At 43.4% G+C, this 22259-nt stretch overlaps 1 protein-coding gene across 1 annotated transcript in view; it reads left to right on the top strand.

Annotated features, from left to right (window-relative positions):
* Positions 1-1376: 1376 nt before the first annotated feature.
* The window catches only part of Nek11 (NIMA related kinase 11), a 233237-nt gene continuing 212354 nt past the window's right edge, over positions 1377-22259 (top strand). The window contains exon 1 of the mRNA XM_032910420.1: positions 1377-1626. Within this exon, the coding sequence (XP_032766311.1) occupies positions 1463-1626 (164 nt within the window). The 5' untranslated portion in view covers positions 1377-1462. The remainder of the gene's footprint in view (positions 1627-22259) is intronic.

Raw genomic sequence — 22259 nt, 5'->3', positions numbered from 1 at the left:
GAGAGGCCATACATTTTTCTCGAACCGCCTATTTCTAAATAGATTTATTTAGAAATCACCACTTTTATGCCAATCAAAGAAGCAAACGGAAGGTACCTTTTAGGGGCCTATTCTGTAGGTGGGGCAGATTTAGTAACATTTCCTAGAGGAGGAATATTGCTCTCACTGGGACTACATAAAACTAACAGATTAGTATGTTATTTAAAGAAGACACTATTACAAATAGGTTTTATGTTTTGCAATTCTTTTTCTGTTTGATTGTCCTGGTAGGTTTTGTGGTAAATATCAAGCCATCATTATGACAATATTTTTTTTCTTGTTTGGAATTGCTGACTATGAAGACCCAATGCCAAGGTGTACATAGGGTTCAGTGTAAGGTCATATTTTCATGTAGGTTTTAAACAAAAGCACAGTTTTCAATAAAACAGCCTGATACCAGATTTAACACTTTGATGGAATGAACAAAAGCATGTTTTGTGGAATACTTACTCTGCCATTCTTAACGGCTATACATTTCCTAGCTCCTCCAGGAACTGTGGTCTTACCTATACTACACTTGCATTGGGCTAGCTTTACAAAGCAGTCTCAGGTTTGCCGTGCATCTTGTTACTTCTAACCCAGGAGATTGCTCTGTACCCGGTGTGTATAAGAGAAACGGAATCAGAACTTTCTTAAGACGGGGAGGGGGGCGGTGCTGAATTAATATTCCTCCACATAGCCAGACTAACAAACAGACACCCCAAGGCTGTGATTTAAAGTCTACACGGGCAGAAAGTAAAGGAAAGCAGATTATGATAATTCATGGTTTTATCCCAATTTACTCTGCTCGTGAGCCAAGGTAGACTAAGAGGGAGGAGAGCACCACCAGGAAGTTGAGGCATCTGTGCATTAGAGGAAGCCATGGCCCCGTGTTTGCATTATTTTTTAAGTTGACAGGGAGTATAATATCTAACAAAGTATGAATCATAAAACAAATATACATTCCAGGAGCCAGTAAAGATTTGGCTGTAAACTGTTGTGATAAAGTTGCATATATAAGGAAGACTCTTTGAGAGTGCCTTCTGGAATTTGCAGCATTTTCCTTCATCCTACAACACACACACACACACACACACACACACACACACACACATGAACACATGCACAGAGTGCACACACACAGGCACACATACGCATGCACACACTCACACACACAAGTGCATAGGTGCACACACTCACACTTGCGTGCAAGCACACACACACCCCCACACGCACAGTGCATTAGCTGGTGTGGTAACAAGGTACAGTGCAGCTATCATTGCTAAAAGCTTATACTCCTTCTGTGGATGCTTTTAGACATGATCTGTGGCGTTCTCAGAGTTCTGGCATCAATCAATACTTCCTGTTCGACTTTTGGAACGTCAGCTCGGCTGCCCGACTTGTTTCTGTGAGTGAACAAGCCAGTTTTATCTTGTTTGGAGCAATGCTGAAATTCCAAGAGACTGCTAAGTGTGGACCCACAGCCATTCCTGTGTACCCACCCACTGTGATTGCAAGAAGATACGTTCTCCAACAGAAGCTTGGCAGCGGGAGTTTTGGAACTGTCTATCTGGTGTCAGACAAGAAAGCCAAGCTTGGAGAGGAACTGTGAGTAATGAAATGTGCAAATGTGGGCATGCGTAGCCATAGGCTGGTTTAGAACATGGAGTCACATCTGTACTGTGTATTGAGCAAGAGACTTAGAAACAGAAAAGAGCCTTCACTGGTTTCTCCATAGATGCCCCACCCCCATTTTACTTGAAGTCACAGAGTTTTGCTCTAAAACTGAGCCACACTCCTAGCCCCAGATAAGATTATAAAAATATGATGCACATTTCAGAGCCAAATAAAGTGTTCAAATGACCAGAGGAGGTGAATAGGGTAGATTGTGTAAAAATGATTTTTTAATGCATACCACAATGCAAAATATTCCTACTGACCGTGTTTGAGACTTCCTCAGAGGGAAAGGCTGAATTCTTCATGATGACTATTTTTAGCAATGCTATGAAATGCAAATGAACAGTAATTCACATGCAAGATAAATGGTATGTACTGAAGGAAAGATTGCTTTTTTCTTTTTTGGCCTCTCTGGAAGAGAGCTTCAGAATACGTAGTCAGGAGCTAGAAATTTAAAAACGAATGAATCATCTCATTTAAAACTAGTTTATATTAACGGTACCCTTGTTACCTTTACTTTTGGTGAAACCATATAAACTCTTACTGTAGGGGAAAACTCTTGATGATACCATTGGATGGGTCCTCTCTTATAGTTAAGTATCCATTTTAGATTGACCTGTTCTCTGTTGTAGTTAAAAGTGCATTGGAACTGAAGTTAGGCTGGGATGGTGGTTCAGCTGGGGAAGTGAGGGAGGACCTGACTTTGATTCCTAAAGTTCCCATAGAAAGAGCTGGGTGTGATGCAGTGTGCTGATAATTCCATGCTGCGAGCTGGACCCAGATGGGTCCCTGGCTAGCTGCCTGGCAGCCAGGCAGAACTGACAAGTTCCCGGTTTGGTGGGAAATCCTTCCTCAGAAACGAGGTGAATAGGAGTTGAAGAACAAGGACGCCCAAGGTTGACTCCAGGTTGCTTGGTCTGTCTCTGTCTCTGTCTCTGTCTGTCTGTCTCTCTGTCTGTCTGTCTCTCTCTCTCTCTCTCTCTCTCTCTCTCTCTCTCTCTCTCTCTCTCTCTCTCACACACACACACGCACACACACCATGGGAAGAATACAATACAGAGCGAGCCCCTGGCAGATCAAGCTTCTATCCCAGTGTGTTTTCTTCAGCATCTGGCTCCTGTAAATTCTTCCTGTTTTTCTCCTTGGATATTCAAGTATGGTTGAAAATCAGCATGACAAATGATTTTCCACGTCTTGTTATACAAGGATGTTACCAACGCTTTATCTTAGAGATTGGCTCTTGAAATCGTCTCGGTGTAGAATACTTAAAGTTGTAGTGATCTAGAACTTACCGTTTCCCTTTAGTTTCAGCGTGGAGAAAGGCAAGAGCGGGTGTTTTTCTGGCTTTCCTAGAGCACGGGTTAGACTCTACATTTGTTAGTTTGGCTTCAGAAAGGTTACTTTGCCTTTGTTTGCCTATGCTTGAGGACATGCGGTCCACCGTAGGAAGGGCTGGCAGTGGGCGTGTGAAGTCGCTGGTCACCTTGTATCCAGTCAGGGAGCAGAGCCACATGGATGTGGTGCTCCGTCCTCTCTGTCCTCTCTGTTCTGTCCAGGATCACAGCCCATAACCAATGCTGTCTGCATTCAGGGGCATCTTCCCTCCTCAATAATCCTCTAGAAATGCCTTCCCAGACATGCCCTCCCAGTGATACGTCTCCTAGGTAAATTCTAAATCCTGCCAGGCCGATAGGGAAGACTGAGCACCACATGCTCACTCTGGAAAGGACTCCCCTTCAGTCCTAGAGGTGGTCTTCTAGCCATGCACAGTGAGTGCTAAATCTCTGATAACTGCTGGATCTCATTATGTTCTAAAGAGGACACTCTAGCTCATTTCAGTTTATATTATTCTTTAGAACGACCCCCTCTGACCGCTACACTATTGACATTCGAACCTTTGGTTTATGAGAAAGCTATCTCATTAGCACTGCTCAATGTCCAGCAATTTGGTTGTTAGGTAAACCTTTGATATCTGCTTCATGCACCAGACCACAGACAGAAGGAAGTGACGTCATAACTACGCAAAGCGGAATGCTTGCTAAGATTTCTATGTTATGACTGCTGTTTCCTTAGTGGAACAAGCCAGATCTCTCTAATGTTAAATATTAAAAGAATCGACTTGACTAGCTCCAGGACTGAACTGGGATGAAGACACTATGATTGGTTCCAGTGAAATATAGGTTTATGTAATATACAATCAACTTGACAAAGTGGACCACGTTTCTGACCCTCCCAACAGAGTTCTGCAGTTCATCACTTTGCCACTTGGGGGCACCACACCACCATTGACATTTTGTGTATACTGGGAACTTTAATTACACTGTAAGTGTAAATACCACATTCCTTTACATTTTTATTGCTCTCCGACTAGCAGTGGGATAAAAATAAAAACTGCAGGCATTCTGCTTGATTAGTGTGTGTTTGGAGAGAGTTTTCTTTGGGCACAGATATCTGACATTCCTTTTTTAGTTATTGCAGTAATAATAAGATTAAACTGTTACATTAAGTAGTGAATGAGCAAGCTGTTTCTTCCATTATGATAATATGCACCATGAAATTTAGAAATCTATTTTGGGGAATATTTTCTTTCATAATTATAAACACTCTGGTCTAATGGTTGTAATTATGTTCTAAAAGAATATTATAGTTCATAATTTCAGTTTATATTTTAATTAAGCTGCCAAAGCATTTTAAAAGAAACTCCCAAGGATCTTTTGATACATAAAATTACGTGTATTTATGGGATACTGTGTGATATTTCAGTTTATGTGTACATTATATAATGTTCAAATCAGGATAAATATATCTCTTTCTTCAAATATCATTTCTGTGTGGGGAAGACGTTAAAATTCTACACATACAATACATTGTCATTAGTGGACAGTCATCTTATCATGAAATGGGACTTATTTCTCCACTTTTCATGCTCACCACTAGACTGTCATGGTTCTCCCCATCTCTGCTAAGCACTATATGTCCCTCTTATCTCCTTTGCTGACTTCTCCATGCCTGTGAGACAAGCGTGTGGATTCCACATTTGCTGAGATCTGTGGTGTTGGTCTTTCTGTGCGGGACGTAGACTTAGCATACTGCCTTCCACTTGTTCCCATGGTGCCGTAATGATGGTACTCTGTCCCTTTCAGACCATGAAGTATCTCCATGTATGTCTGATTGTACTTGCCTTCCTTCCTTATCATTTGGTGGAGACTCGGGCTGACTCCATTTCTTGGTTCTTAGGAATACTACTGCAATAAACATGGGAACGTGCATGTCTCCGATTTTCCTCTGGTTTGTGCTTACTGGTGGGATCACTGGATCATAGAATAGTTCTGTTTCTCATTTTCTGAGGAGCCTCCCATTGTCTTTCATAATAGTTGTACTAATTTATATCCCTCCTGCAGAGTGTTTCTTTTTCTCTGTATCCACACCAGCCCTTGTTTTCTTCTGGGTTTTGATCATCATCACACTAAGTATAATGAAGTAGTATCTTATTGTGGCTTTAAGATACATTTTCCTAGTGATTAATGATGCCCAGTACCTTATCATATATCTGTTGGCAATTGGCATGTATTCCTTTGAGAGATGTCTCTAACTCTTGTGTTAAAGATGAAAAACTTCCAAGTCCTCAAAGAAATGTTCTCAAGCCCATGCTTCAACCTCAAGGGCCCTTCCCTCCTTGGGAAATGCTTGGCTCTGGAGTGGGTGCTTTTCAAAGTCATAAGAAGCTGATTTCCCACTCAGTCAGGCACACAAAATGGAGAAGAAAGCAGAGCCAGGAGTAGCTGCTAGAATGAACTAAAGAATAACAAGAGAGGGAAGTGCTGGTGGAGCTGGAGAGGAGGAGAGAGAGAAAAGCAAACTGAGTTAACTGGCCAAGCAAAGCCAAGCTTTGGTATCAGCCTCTTTCTCCAGAAGATGCCTCGGGCTTGCGTGGAGTTGCTGTGAGATAGAGTCACCTTCTTGCATGGATGTAAGGGAACCCAGGTCTTTGAAGAACACAGCAGGGTTGAATCAGTCTTTTGGATTCCAGGCCTCAGCTTCCTTAGTGTGGAGAGAAAGCCCACACTGGTGAGGTACTTCTGATTAAACAAGAGAACTCTGCAGCCTTGTTTCTAATCAAGTTCAAAGCCTACGCCAAGCAGTGCCTCTTTTCTTCCTGATGAAGTTGGTATATCTACCATGCTGGGGGATTAAAAAATCTTGGTTACTGTGACATATCTCAGATCCATCTAAGCTTGCCAGTTCTGGTAATAGGCAGGGTTTCCTGGGAAGGATTATTTTATACGAAGCCCGAAATATTTGTTAGAGGTAGTTGTTTTCATGCTTTATTGTATATTAGAATTGCGAGGAAGGCTTTCTCTTCCTCTTCCTCCTCTCCCTCCTCCTCCACAGTTTCTTTCTGAGCAGTGCTGCTGGGAGAGGCTCAAGAACTTACAGTGCTGGGGCTGTTCCTGGTTTGGAGAAGATGCCACTTCAAGGCTTGCTGAACTCTGCCACTGAGTACCAACAATACTGTTCTACCCACAAGACCTAAAGTAGCACAGGACTTCAGTGCGTAGATAAGAATTGTACATCAATTTTTAAAGCACTAAGGTTTAAGCATTTTCCCAGGTTACAAAATATTGTATAAAAGCATCATTTTAAGAGGCTGGATAGTTGGCTCAGCAGTTAAGAGCACTAGCTGCTCTTCCAGAGGTCCTGGGCTTGGTTCCCAGCACCTACATGATGGCTCATAGATGTCTGTAACTCCAGTTCCAGGGTATCTGATGCCCTCTCCTGGCATCTGAGGGCACGAGGCACACGCATGCAGGCAAAACACCCCATTTTAAATTGCTGCATATTAACTCACTGGGCCGATTTAATATCACATGAGCCCCTCTGGCTGGGTGTCAAGGTCCTTTTCTTATACACCGTTGTTAGCTGTATCAGTTAGAATCCTTGGCAAGGGTATATATCTTGTCTCTACTAGTGTACCCTCTCTACAGTGGCATGCATAGCTGTGTAAGCTAATGAGGCACTCTGCTGCAGTCACTGAAAAATCGCAGGCTCTCAGCATCATTGAGCGGACATATCTGAGACTCAGACATAAATTATGGTTGCATTTGCTGAGAGGCTCAGCTATAATTAGAAAGGACTTAATGTTTTTGCATTTATTTATGACATACTGAGAGATGGAGAAAACATGTTTATTTTGTAAGGAGTGAACTGAAACACCCTCCCTTCTCTGTGTCATGTTTCACTGTGCATAAAAAGGATATTAATTCTTCTCACAGGAGTCGTACATTGATGTTAGCAGCTCAATATTACCAAATCAATTTTAAGTGAATCTTCTTTCCAGAATGCATAATTTTACAATATAAGTCCGTTTTCTTTTGGAATTGTTTTATTATTTAAGAATTTCACCCAATGTATTATGATCATATCTACCCCACATTCCTCTTCCTGACTTCTCCCAGGCCCACCCTCCCCTTCTTATTCCTCTTATTTTAAAAATGACCCCTGAGAGTCCATTTTGTGCTGCTCAGATATTCATGGGTATAGAGCCCGTCCACTGGAATGTGGTCAGCCTACCAGGGCTCAACACACTTTACAAAACTGACTCTTCTGACTCCAGAAGTCTCTGTCAGTAGTTTGTCAGGAGAGGAGGCAGGGCTAGGACTTAATGATGGAAATTGACTGAATTGATCTTGTACAGGTCTTTTGGAGGCAGCCACAGCTGCCGTGGGTTCAGGACTGAGTGCAGCTTTCCTGTCATGTACAGAAGACACTGCTTCACTCAGGTCCCCTCAACCTATGGCTTTAGAATCTTCCCAAGTCCCCTCTACCATGGTTCCTGAACCTTTCTTTGTCCAGGGTGCGATAGAAATGTCCCAACACTGCACTGACAGTTTTTTCCATGTTTTGGCTGCGTGTGAATCTCTGTGTTAACCACTGTCCCTTGCACAGTGTTTCTTATGGGCTGAGAACTGCACTCAGCTCTGGGTACTGAGATAAAAATCCAACCATGGAGTCTTGGTCAGACTTAGTACAAGGCACGGATTTCCTCCTGTAAAAGCAGGTCGTCCGTCCACAGAAAGCAGTGCTATCTTTAAAACTTTGTTAGTACTACCGTTGCATTCAAGGGCACATCTTGCTAGGTCTTTATTGTACCTCCTAATGTTCACAGCTCGTAAGACTATGGAGGACGTTTCTCCACCAGTAGCCTGCACCACTCAAGAGTACTTCCAAGGGAGGAAGCTTCCTGATTAGTACCAGCTTGATTTCTCTGTGTCCTGTGACCAAAGTGTGTTGTCTTCAGCAATATGGTCTTACCTCCAAGTTTTGTTGGATAGCCAAGAGCAGTGCAATAGAACTCACTGCTTTGGTGCCCTCCAGAACACTCCTGACCAGTAACCTCCTCCAGAACACCCCTGACCAGTAACCTCCTCCAGAACACTCCTGACCAGTAACTTCCTCCAGAACACCCCTGACCAGTAACCTCCTCCAGAACACACCTGACCAGTAACCTCCTCCAGAACACCCCTGACCAGTAACCTCCTCCAGAACACCCCTGACCAGTAACCTCCTCCAGAACACCCCTGACCAGTAACCTCCTCCAGAACACACCTGACCAGTAACCTCCTCCAGAACACCCCTGACCAGTAACCTCCTCCAGAACACCCCTGACCAGTAACCTCCTCCAGAACACCCCTGACCAGTAACCTCCTCCAGAACACCCCTGACCAGTAACCTCCTCCAGAAAACACTCCTGACCAGTAACCTCCTCCAGAAAACACTCCTGACCAGTAACCTCCTCCAGAAAACACTCCTGACCAGTAACCTCCTCCAGAAAACACTCTTGACCAGTAACCTCAGGGATGGCATCCTACTCCTGACCAGTAACCTCAGGAATGGCTTCCCACTCCTGGTCCTGGGCTTTTTATTTGGCAGCCTTTGGTTTTTAGGAGGGACATAATCCTCTGTTGTGGTAATGCCAGTTAAACTCTTTACACACACACACACACACACACACACACACACACACACACACACACACACACACACACACAGTATATAGGAAGCTTATAAAATGCCACCATGCCAGGGGTTGGGGATTTAACTCAGTGGTAGAGCTCTTGCCTAGCAAGAGCAAGGCCCTGGGTTCGGTCCTCAGCTCGAAAAAAAAATGCCACCATGCAAATCAGTGATCAGTGTTCATTTCCTCAAAAACCTAGAAAACCAGCTACCACATGAGCCAGTTATATTGATATCTATATCTATATCATCTATATCTGTATCTATATCTATATCTATATCTATATCATCTATATCTGTATATCTCTATCTATATCATCTATATCTATATCATCTGTATCTGTATCTGTATCTCTATCTCTATGTCTATCTATATCTATATCTATCTATATCTATATATCTATAACTCCAACAGAGTCTACTTCTTAGTATGCATGTTCATCCACTTTCATTCTTGATAACTAGGATCTAGAAACAGCCTAACTGCCCATAAACTGAAGGAAAATACAGTATCTGTATACAGTAGATTTATGAAAAGTCTGAGTAACTGGACACAGCTGGAAAACATTATTGTGACATAACCCAGATCTAGAAAGAGAAACAGCATGTTCTCACTCATGACTTAGCATGGCATCTTTAGATTTGTATGTTTAACTTAGCATTCGGGGAACTAGACAGACCCATTGCTAAGGACAGGGTAAAACCTGAGGCGGGATAATAGAACACGTGATATGAAGGGGAAGGTGGGACGGTGGGAGGGAAGGTTTAAGTGGGGAAAGGAATGGGAGAGCGGGGCAGAGGAGGGGCTGAGAGAGCAGATAGCAAGTCAGTTTTCAGTAACTCAGCTGTGAACTATTTAATAAGTAGCAGCCATCAGCAAAGCCAGCATTTATATATCCTGCCTATGAATACTACTTAGTGGACTTTTCTGTTTGAATTATTTAGTCATTTTAACATGTGCTCTGTTTTTGAGTCATTCTGAGAAGTCATCAGTGGGTTTAATGGCTCGCCTCTGAGCTCATCCACATACTGTATTAAAGCTGCCATTTTTATGTCATGGCCAGTCCTCTGCAGCTGGGGTCTGGGAAGGAAGACTAGGGGTGAGGAGCTAATTTAATAGTGGTTTATGGAGGGGAGAATTCTGAAATCAAGCTAGAGGGAGCCCAGGACTTCTTTACACATTGCCTTCCTGGCCATCAAAACAGCTTTCTTCTGTTTTATAGTGATCGTTTTGCAAGTGTCAGTCTTCTATATAAATTATAGTATGAAAATGTACTGGAATTATTTTTTAAATGCTGGATGAAGTCCTGGGCGACTCCATCCTTGGTAAATCTAGTGAGGATAGACTTGACGTGGCTTCCCCTGTGGCCTTTGCCAGTTCCCTGCCTGTAGAAAACTCACAACTAGGCTGTGGCCATCTTCCAGTACACAGGGTTTGGGATGGCGTGGACAAGAGACGGCAGCACAAAGTCAGACCACTGTTTCCCTTTACTTCAAGCATGGTAAAGAAGCAAGTCTTGCCAGGTAGAAGAGTTCCCTCAGCACTGAACTGCATAACTTAGGATTGAAGAAACCTCATGCCCTCCTCCTGCTTTTATAGACCAGAGATGGCTAGTCAAGAAACTACTTTAGGATGAGTAGGATGTGGGGAAGCCCTTAGTTTCCTTAGCCTTGGAGACAACACTCAAGTACCCTTAAAAAAATGTTACCACTGTAAATTGTAAAGGAGTACATTCAGATGACTACAGTATAGATATTTATTTAGAGTTTCAGACTGTTTAAATTCTTTATGCTATTTGGCTTCCTGGTGTGCTTGTTTTGTGGTTTGACTAGGGAAGTTAATGGTTCTGCCAACACTCAATAACACCCCTGAAGGAAATTAGAAATATTCATTGAAATATATGAAATGGGGGAGGGGCTGGGCGAATGGCTCAGTCAGTAAAATACTGGTCTTGCAAGCATAGAAACTGGGTTTGAACCCCCCAAACCCTCTAAGTATGCTGAGCTGGTGACTCGCCCCTGCCACCCAGCACTGGGAAGGCAGAGTAGGCAGATCTTTAGGAAGTGCTAGGCCTTTTTATTGTCTTTTTTGACTAGCCAAATTTTAAAAAAAGGCAAGGTTCGCATGTAACGCCTATTCTATTTTTTTTCTTGTCTCGCTCAGTTAATGAATATTTTAGCATGAAAGCAAAATATTCAAGAACAAAATCTTATGAGTATAGTCTGGCTTGAGGTTTTTTTTCTCACCAAAAGAAGATTTTTTTAAATAAAAAATAAATAAAAGAACTGTACTATATAACTATATAACTATATATATATGTATATATATATATAGTAACAGACTGTTTAAAATATGGTCAAGAAGAACTGGAAGAGGTCTAAGGCTCTCAGTGGCTGATGAGGCTCAGGATATTCAGAGTCTCCTGGGTGCCATGCAAGCCTGGTGAGTGCCCCTCCCCCATTTTTACTATTGCATTCAGGTGTCCTTCCTCTGGATGTTTTTTCTTTTCTTTTCTCTTATTGGATATTTTCTTTATTTACATTTCAAATGTTGTCCCCTTTCCTGGTATCCCCTCCCATCTCCTCACTCCCTGCCTCCATGAGGGTGCTCCTTCACCCACCCACCTACTCCCTCCTGCCTCCTTACCCTGGCATTCCCCTATATTGGGGCATCGAGCCTTCACAGAACAAAGGGCCTCTCCTCCCATTGATGCCCGACAAGGCCCATCCTCTGCTACATATGTGCTCCCATATGTACCCATGGAGCCATGGGTCACTCCATGTGTACTCTTTGGTTGTTGGTTTAGTCTCTGGGAGCTCTGGGGGGGGGGTCTGGTTGATTGATATTGTTGTTCTTCCTATGGGGTTGCAAATCCCCTCAGTTACCTCAGTCCTTTCTCTAACTCCTCTATTGGGGACCCTGTTCTCAGTCCAGTGGTTGGCTGCCAGCATCTGCCTCTGTATTTGTCACGCTCTGGTCGAGCCTCTCAGGAGACAGCTATCTCAGGCTCCTGTCAGCATGCACTTGTTGGCATCTGCAATAGTGTCTGGGTTTGGTGGTTGTATATGTGATGGATCCCTGGGTGGGGAAGTCTCTGGATGAACTTTCCCTCAATCTCTGCTCTACGCTTTGTCTCTGTATTTCTTCCTGTGAATATTTTGTTCTCCCTTCTAAGAAGGACTGAAGCATCCACATTTTGATCTTCCTTCTTCTTGAGCTTCATGTGGTCTGTGAGTTGTATCTTGGGTATTGTGAGCTTTTGGCCTAATATCCACTTTTCAGTGAGTACATATCATGTGTGTTCTTTTGTGACTGGGTTACCTCACTCAGGAAGATATTTTCCAGTTCCATCCATTTGCCTATGAATTTCATAAAGTCATTGTTTTTTAATAGCTGAGTAGTATTCCATTGTGTAGATGTACCACATTTTCTGTATTCATTCCTCTGTTGAAGGACATCTGGGTTCCCTCCAGGTTGTGGTTTTTATAAATAAGGCTGCTATGAACATAGTGGAGCATGTATCCTTGTTATATGTTGGAGCATCTTTTGGGTATATGCTCAGGAGAGGTATAGGTGGGTCCTCAGATAGTACTATGTCCAATTTTCTGAGGAACCACCAGACTGATTTTCAGAGTGGTTGTACCACTTCTGGAATGCCCTGCCACTGCCTGGTACCCAGCAAGCAGTCCTCTTTGCTGTGCCTTAGCTCTCCTCTAGCTGAGTCAGCCAAGAGAGACATGCTCTCTACTTCCAGACTGACCTACTTCCATTCTGACCCAGGCATCCAGCTGGAGAGAAGCTGGGGTAGCTGGATTAGCACCCAGATTTAAACTCTTTTGAACTGAGAAGTTCAGTGGTTGTGGCACCCACTTTTGGATGACTGGAGTTGAGCTGCATGCATGACCTGGACTTCTGAGGAAAAACAAGGAATTAGAGTGCTCTCACATTACAGTTTGTTCCGGCTTCAATCTGTTCCTCTTCAGCTGACTTGGCTCTCAGGGGAGAGGTGGGGAGTGAGGAGTTAAGTTGCCATGCCACCACCATCTAGAGACTCTGGTGGGAGAGCCACAAACTCAAGGCCTGCCTGGCCTACAGACTGAGTTGAAGGCCAGAAGAGACAACTTGGTGAGAGAGACTGACCCTGTCTCAGTATAGAACACAAAACCTGGGCTGGGGGTGCAGTAGAGCGGTTGCTTACCATCTGCAATGTCCTTGGCTCAACCCTCATTTCTGCAAACCATCAATCAAAGATCCAGCATGTTTCTAATAGCTTCTTCGTCAGTTTTCCCTAAGCCTGCTATTTTTTAAAGAGTGGTTTGTACATGTTTATCTACATGGTAAGTAAACATCATTAATATCAAAGCTTTTTAAATTAGCCGGTGTCCTCTACTTATTCTCCACGGAATAAATAATCCCACAGTACTGAAAATGAGCACTTAATGGTATGTGGCCCTACTGCTTTAAAATGCTAGGGTACTGGGTGTCTGTTCATAGCCTACCAAGAACACAATGGCCTTCTGTTCCTCAGCTGCCCCTTCACGCCCTCTTACCAGTACTTACAAAAACCAGCAAAGGATTTGGAGCCTTTGGTGTGCTGTAGGACATGCTGAGAACGGTTATATGAAAACCTCAGCTAAAGTTTCAGTTGCTAAAGAGCAAATCATGGAAGGCGAAGTAAGGTCAATTGGTACATGCGTGAACACTGGGCTTGAATCCTAGCACCCCATAAACTAGATATTGTGGTGCATAGCACTTGGGAGGTTGAGGCAGGATAATGGGAGTTCAGGGTCATCCTTGGCTATGTAATCAGTTTGAGGTCAGCCTGGGATCATGGCGTCCCATCTCAGAACACACAAGTTAAATCTTGGGAATGAGGGAACTTTGAGGGTGATGGATGTGCCGTTACCATGACTGTGGAGATGGTGCATGAGTGTGTACATCAAACTCTTTAAAACTGCACACCTGACACAGGTATGGACTGTACCATCTCTACCTTGATAATTGCCATTTGAAAATCCAAACTCTGAACGGCCACGCTCAGTTGCTTGAATTCGCTTGGATAGCTGCTAATGGTGATCATCCTGAAATTTAGTGATTTAAAGTGTTTTTTTTCAGCCTTAAGGTCATTCTAATTAACCTTATTGCTTTTAGTTTAGTGAAAGATGATAGACTTTGTTCTCTATGACTGTTACTGAGCACATGGGAAGGGAAGGATGGGATGTAGTTACTGTTCTCATATGAGCACACGAGTTTTCTGAGTCTTACAGAGTGAAGGCTTTGGAATCAAGTCACTTATCAGAATGTCTTTGGAAGTAGGTTTCCTTAGCCTTGCCCACGTGAGCTAGTCACTTAGCATTTTAATTAAACTTTGGCCTCTGCTTCTTCTTTCTCATTAGTTTTATTTGTAGAAATCGTTTAAAACCTGATCACTCAGTTATCCGTGGATTCCCAGATTTGTGGTTCTGCTGCCCTGCATTCTCTCCCTTCACTGTGTTCCATCTCGTGGGTCTACTATACAAAGGCATATGCTGTGAATTTCAAAACACAGCTAGTTCCACTTTTTATAATATTTGATTTGCTATTTAGTGATCAACTGCTTTTAATTTAGAGATGTAAGTGCCGTACTTGTTGAACTTTGGTGAGTTCTAGAAGAGAGAATTGTGCAATACTGCTGAGGAGATGGCTCAGTGGATAAAGTGCTTACTATGCAAATGTAAGGATCTGAGTTTAGATCCCCAATATCCAAGTCAAAGCTGGGTATTGCTGTGCCTGAAATCTGTAGGCAGAAGCAAAGTATTGGGGGGTGGTGTTACTGGCCAAGTAGTGAGCTCCAGGTTCAGTGAGAGACCATGTCTCAAAAATAAGGTGGAGAGGGCAATGAGGGAAGACACCAGTGCTGACCATTGGACTCTACATGTGCAGGCACAGGCCAGTGTACTCACATGTGAAAGTATATACGGACATGCACACACACACACACACACACACACACACACACACACACACGTACATGTGCTTGCGAACACAGATAGATAGATAGATAGATAGATAGATAGATAGATAGATAGATAGATAGATAGATGATAGATGGAAACAGACAGACAGAGACTAGAAGAGATGGATTAGTGACAGACATTCAACATTACTAATGAATGAAGCATTTGGTCCTTCCATATGGATTGGACTTAATATTGAATTTTAAGTAGAGTCTTTCTATCTTTAAAGTAGTTGAATACTGAGTTTGTTAAAAAGGATAAATAAATACTGAAAGAGTTCTAAAAACTGAGAGCAGTAGATTATTTCCTCCAGTAAAGCTTACTGTATCATTGTTTTGCTAGGTTCACGTGGACATGAGTGAGTGTGTGTGTGTGTGTGTGTGTGTGTGTGTGTCCGTCTGTCTATCTGTCTATGAATGCATGCACATGAGTTTGTGTGTATGTACATATGTGAGCCTGTGCTTTCATTCTTGAATCTGTAGATTTTTAATTTACTCCTAGTTCAATGGCAAAGCTATGCTGAGCTCATACCAAATCCAGTGTTCTGACGGAAGAAGAGGCTGGGCTAATATTTCCTTCTACTAGAAGTGCCCAGAAGGAACCTGTACTTCATGCAAATGCTCCTCCTTGAGAGGCTCACACTGAGAGGCTGTACCTACCCACACCTCAGCAGCCAGGGCTGGTGCAGGGGTGTCCCCTCAGCAGCTGCCTCTGGCTTCTCTTAGGCCATTAACCAGACTCCCTCCAGGATTCCTTGGAAACTGTGTGACTGCCTGAATAATTCATCACACGACAATCAATTATTCATAACTCATTATTACAACTGAACTAAAACCTAAAGGTGGAATCAGTCTGCTACTTATGAATATCCAAGAGATCCTCAGGATACTGGGGTGGAGTTGATGTCCTCGCCATCCCCTCTGCCTGTTTATTTCTCTGAAGGGATTCCAGAGAACAGCCTGTGAGAAGGAATCAGGACTCATGAAAGTGACAGTCACCCCCCTGCTGGTCCTCACGCTGTTTGTCTTTTGAATTCTGGCCTCATTACACCTACAAATAAAGTCTCAGTCTGAGGGAATATCGAAGACATTTATAGCTCTTTCGGTTTATGAAATCATTTTTAGGAACTCCATGGAGATATAAAAGTTGCCTAGAGACTGCCGTTTCTGAGGTAAAATAATAATGGGTTTATTATAACATTTCATTCACGTATACAATGTATTTTGATCACATTGAGCGCCCTTTACTCTCTCTTGCACTCTTCCAGTCCCATGGTTTCCACCTTTCCTAGTTCCCCTTCTTTGTTCATATCTTTTGTTCTTTGTAATGACCCGATACATCTTACAGAGTTTGCATCAGCATCTTTCTGAGAGATTATTCTGAGAGCATATTGAGCAACTCAGCAGTGTCCACACCACTGAAGGAAGTGCCTCCCCGTCCTACAGTGCCTGCTAACTACACAGAGATCTTGGGGTGGGGGTGGGGTGGCAGGTGAGCCCCTCCCCACTCCATGGCAGTATGTTGTGGCCTAAGCCAGTCCTGTGCAGTCCTGGCAAGCTATCATAGCTCGTGCGTTAAAGAGTGCTTCAAAGTGGTCTGGCTACATCTCGTTCACACCAGACCACATACAGTGTTCCAGAACGCAGGCCTTATGAGTTTAATGACATACTATTTAACAGAGCATCGGTCATTTTAAGGCAGATGTGAATATGCCATGAAGCAGAGTAAAAGTTTGATGGTTTTTAAATTTAATTTGTAATTACGTGATACAGCTGCATGGTTCATATAAAACAGTAGGTTGTAAAAAACAATCTTACCTCATTCTGTCCTCCATTCTCAAATTCTCACACACACCCGCCACCATAGCGCTGTTATTGGGACTTTCCTGGACTAGAGAATGGAGAGATGGCTCAGTGGCTGCATGCTTGAAGCAAGTAAGAGAACCAGGGTTTGGGTCCCCAGATTCAGTAGTGTAGAGTCTGCAACTCCACGGGAAGGTCCTCAGTGAGCCTGGCTCACAAGGCTGTGAATAGACCAGATCTCACATTGATGCCCTGAGGTGGCCCCTCCCCCTTCTCTGTTTCTGTCTCTGTCTCTCTCTCTCTCTCTCTCTCTCTCTCTCTCTCTCTCTCTCTCTCTCTCTGTCTCTATCAGTGCCTCTATCTATCTGTCTATTTAACATGCATACACACACAACACACACGCACACACACACATGCACACACATGCACACACATGCACACCTGTAACTATAGTACTTTGGAGACTGGGGCAGGTAGATTGCAGGCCAGCCTGGGATATAACTGGTCTCAAAAACAAAACAACAAAACAAAACAAAACAAAATGCAAACCAAATCTAATAAGGAAAAAAGGAACTTATGAATGTGGATGCTTCCTGAACTGACTTCTACATGCATAAGCAGCTTCAGAATATGGAGTCTTAGTTTCTATGTCTCCCTTATGATAATTTCTAGCATATTACATATTTGTATTTGGTTCTTTTCATATGTCAAAATATCTAGGATGTCTGCCCATGTTTACATGGGGAACACCCCATTCTCCCATCCTTTTTAAAAGTAGCTCAATAGTATGTACCATGGTAAGATTGAAGATTAAAGATTCCCACTGCTGTTCACTTTGGATTATTTTAAATCTTTTTTTATTGTAAATACTGCCACAGTGAATATGCCTGGACATTTGTCATTTCACAAATGTGTCACTGTGTCTTGCATGGATTTTTTTTTTAAGATAAAACATGAGATTCTGGTGACATACCCTGCCAGTCCTATTGCAGGGAGACGAGCTAGTCCCCTGCTGTTAGGGGGGCTAACTGTGAGAAGCCCTGCTAGGGACAGCTACTGAGCCTGGCGACAGGATCAGTTTTTACTCTCTGAAATGACTCCACTTTGAAGTGATGGTGACAACAGCTATTTTGCTGTCCTCTGCTTTCCTGGTATAGAAGGAAAGGCAAAAATCTGGCGGCACATTATTTCTAAGCCCAGACCACATAAAACGGTCTCAGTCTCTTGCAGACATTTGATACACTGTGACATTTAGAGCAGTAAGTTTTGAGAACCACCTCAGTGTCCTATGCCCTTAGACTCTAGACCAGCCAACACCGGAGTTTGAAAATCACTAGCACAGCTCCTATCTTAAAACAGTTCCACGGTGAAACACAGTTGTACAACCCTGGGTTCCACAAAGTTAAAGCAGATTCCTCTCCGAGGGACTCTTCAGATCCTTAGACTGACTGACTGAGGCAAGTTGTGGCTCAAAGACCTTCAGGGATTCCACAGCAGTTTCCAGACGTGTTTGACCTGTTAGCTGTCCCTCCAACCCCAGTCCTTATTAACACTAGTAAACTGAGGGGCTTCATTGGGGGTTACTGACAGTGCTCGTCATCGTGGTAAAATTAGAGGCCACAGACACATGCAGTGCTGCTAAAAGATGGAGTAGGACAAATAAGAATGCAAGTCATATTCTAAAGTTGGCTGTGATGAACAGCAGATGGTGGTAAAGCGACGTGCGGATCAACTCTTATGACCTGGCAGGATTTCTAATGGCAACATTAATTCAAGGTCCAAAATGTCTTTATTTAATTAAGGTTTACCAATACTTTATTTAGTTTTACTGACTAAATGAATGAAAGGCTAAACGTGGGTCATTAACACATTCTTAATTTCTTTCTAGGAAAAGCATAGATCAGCCGAGAAATAAGCTTGGATAAATCTTTTTATCCTCACAGGCCCTTTTCTTTGGGGTGGGGCAGATTTGAGCGGCCATGCCCTCAGTGTATTAGATGGGTGCTCCTACTTAACGTGGATGCATGGTAGATGTGTGCTCTCATTCCTGAAAGAAGAACTGAAGCCTTCACTGTCCACGGGAAGGGCAGAGAGCAGCTGCAGTCCTATAGCAAGCACCTAATAGATGCCACTAAGGACACTGTGGGGTCTTAGTGATGATGTAATTGTGTCAGTTAAAAAGACAGTAGCCTGCGAATGCATTGGTGGGAGTCGGGGGAGACACTGCAGGTCTCATAGATGCTCAGAGGGATATGTCTCACCTCCATTGTCTTCACATAAGAAAATGTCTAGGGCCATGCAGGGGGAATGACAGATGGCTTTAGAACTCAGGGATGCAGCCCACAGGTTACCATGGCCACATGGGTGGGCCTCGGTGTGGCATGGCCCCAAGGACCCTATGTCCTGAGGACGCCATGCTGTTCCGGAGTCCAGCTCTGCTTGCTGCTCTCACTTCCCTCTTAATCTAAGAATCGTAGGAGAACTCTAAGGGGGCTTCCAGCCCTCACTGGACACAATGACTGATGCCTGATCTCTTTCAGACATTGCTGCTGGAGCAGGTTATGATTCTGTCACCACCCTAGAGAAGAATATAGAGACACAGATTGTGAACGTTGGCCACCGCCCTTAGAAAACATCTGGAAGAATAAAGTTGTTGGTGAGGCTAGGTTGAGATGTTTTCACTATTGGCTTAGGGAACAATCTGAAGTTCAGAAAGGCACACTCTTATTAGTTAAGCTGGGGGCCTTTAAGGTCAGGGAACAAGAACAACGGCAGCGCTGGCTGACGTGACTCTCACTGAGGCCGAAGTGGTGAGGATTGATTTCTTACACCCATGTTTGCCCTCAGCTTCCTGATATGATTTATTAAGAATTGCTATTGGGTAGATATGCATTCTGAGGATTTACGGTAGATATGACTGATTTTTATATACAAGTTAAGATTTGCCATTCTTTTATGATTCTTACAAATTACTTTTAAAGATAAATAATAAAATAATTACTTCTTCCTTCATAAGTGCAGATTGCTGCCTGCCAGTAAGAGAAACTGGCTGAGGAAACTGCCTGGCTTGCTTACACATTGTTAATCTATAAGAAGTTGCTTGGTTAGGAATGTACGTGGGTTTTTGAGAATAATTTTTTTACCTGTGCTGTGTAATGTTATTTCCTGGAAAGGTATTGGGGAACACGCTGGTTTTTCATAATCATTCACCAGAAGAAAACTAAAATGTAATCACATTGTAATTTTATCCTGCTTACAAGAGTAGGCGGGGATACATAAGCGATGGAAGAAGGAATAAAGAGTGGGGCCTGGAACACTGCCTCTCCCATCCATCAACTGCGTGTGTGTACAGTTTGTGTGAATGGGGTTGGAGCATCTGTTGACCATGTGTATGTGTAGGGTTTGTGTGTGTTGTGGGTTGGAACATGGTTCCTTCTATCCATCAACCGTGTGTGTGTGTGTGTGTGTGTGTGTGTGTGTGTGTGTGTGTGTGTGTGTGAAGCTTATCTGGGTGTGTGTTGGAGCTTGTTCCATCTACCAATGTGTGTGTGTGTGTGTGTGTGTGTGTGTGTGTGTGTGTGTGTGTATGTATGTATATAAAGCTTATCTGGGTGTGTGTTGGAGCTTGTTCCATCTACCAATGGTGTGTGTGTGTGTGTGTGTGTGTGTGTGTGTGTATGTATGTTTGTATGTATGTATGTATGTGTAAAGCCTGCTTGCTGGAGCTTTGCTCTAAGCATTCTGTGTGTAAATGTGTCTATGTCAGTCTATAGGTCTGAATGCACATATGTACGTGTGTGTATGTATGCATGTATATTTGTGTATATGAAGTCAATGGACTTTGATTTTGTTTCATCCACTCAGCGTGTGCGTGAGTGCCTGTGTGTGTGCATGTATGAATTTTCTCTCTTTCCTTCTCTTTCTCTCCAGCTCCGAGAAGTTAAAAAGAGTTCATAGTTTTTCCACTGACCACAGGGAATGCCAGCCCCAGTAAATTAAGCTTTGCTCCCTCAGAGAGGCGTCTGCTGAGCAACTTCCCCGGTCACTGCCTGCCTTTGGCAGCGGCTCCTGTAGGTATCTGGGTCTTCCTTGTCAGTGGCTCTAAGCACTCACCCCAAAGCTGCCTGCCTCAGTGTATCCTCTGGTGCCAAAGCTGGTCTTTGTCAAGAAAATGTAACACAAGACAATGAGAAATGTGGTATACCTTAAGTATTTACATTTAATAAAATTAAGACAAAGTATGAAATTTAAAATTACTATTAATAAGAGAATTGTAAGATTACTATAAATTTCAATTCACAGTGTTATTATACAGAGAGTAGTCTAGAAATGGGGCACCCATTTGAACGTGCATGAACGGCGTTCAGATCGTCGGTGTGTGTCTGACAGAGGGTGTCCTGGGATATAAGTCTTGTTAGGAATGAACACTGGTGCATACTGAGATGACTCGGAAGGCAAAGGCACTTTCTGCAAACCTGACTCCAGTTCAACCTCCAGAACCTACACACGGAAGGAGAGAACCACCTCCTGTAACTCGTTCTCTGACCTCCACGTGAACACCGTGCTACAGCCCATCTACCCCGGCAATCACATGGTGAGTTAGTAAGTGTAGTAATAAAGGAAGAGTAGTGTTTGGGGCTGGGGGACAGACATGACATAGTGTATAAGTTGCTTGCAGTGCAAGTGCCAGTCCCTAGAACTTGCAATAATGAGCCAGGGGTGGCGATGTGCACTTTTAATCCCAGCACTGGGGAGGCAGAGGCTGGTGGATCCTTAAGGCTCATTGGCCAGCCAGTTTAGCCAAAGTCAGTGAGGGATTTCCAATTTCAGTGAGGGATCCTGTGTCAAAAAATAGGTGGAGAATGATTGAGGAAGACTCCTTTCCATATCTCTCTCTCACACACACACACACACACACACACACACACACACACACACACACACATGAATGTTTGAAATCATAAGTCTGTATACCTAAATGAAGACTCTTAGCTACTTCTGTGGTATATCTTAGAATCTTGATATAGATTGATGAGCCTAGAGAGGCAGGGTCTCCCAGTAAAGGTCTCTGGAGCTACCCAATAGACATGAAATTACTAGAAATGGCCTGGGAGTATTATGACTCATATAAATGGATGTCCTTTAATATATAAACTACTACCCTTTCAAGTACCCTTACAAGTCCTTTCAGCCTGTTTCTTGCTCCTTGAACCATGAGTGATCTCGCTTAATGCTCCCTGCTAGAAGTAGCAGGAGAGCTTCAGACAGGGATAATGTCTCCTTATAGGTGCATCATCTATCTATGGATTGACTGATTGACTGCACATGTATGTGCATGTGTACATGTGCACATGTGTGCCATGGTGTGTGCATGAAGGCCAAAAGACAGGACAAATTCTCTTCCCACCATGTGTCCTGGGATTGAATTCAGGTTGTTGGGTTTGGTGGCACTGCCTCTGCCCGCTGTCCCATCTCACTGATATCTGAGGTCTTCATAAACTGGCCATGCCACCTCATGTCGTTGGAAAGAAGAGTCCTGATGTCTTGCTGTTCATCTGTGAAAGGGAATCCCTCCAGATCGCCCGTTAAAATACAAAGGATTTCTATCAGCCACCTGCCTAATGCAGGGGAGACAGTTGGTTAGCACAATGTGAGGAGACAGCACCTGCAGCAAGGAGTGGTTAGTGTGAATATCATCACTCCGTCCTGATTAGTGAACGGACTAGTGCCAGTGGCAGCCGCTGCTCCGGG

This window comes from Rattus rattus, chromosome 8, assembly GCF_011064425.1.
Source record: "Rattus rattus isolate New Zealand chromosome 8, Rrattus_CSIRO_v1, whole genome shotgun sequence".
Lineage (NCBI taxonomy): Eukaryota > Metazoa > Chordata > Mammalia > Rodentia > Muridae > Rattus > Rattus rattus.
The sequence above is the reverse complement of the archived record's forward strand: the minus strand, read 5'-3'. Positions and strand labels throughout refer to the sequence as shown.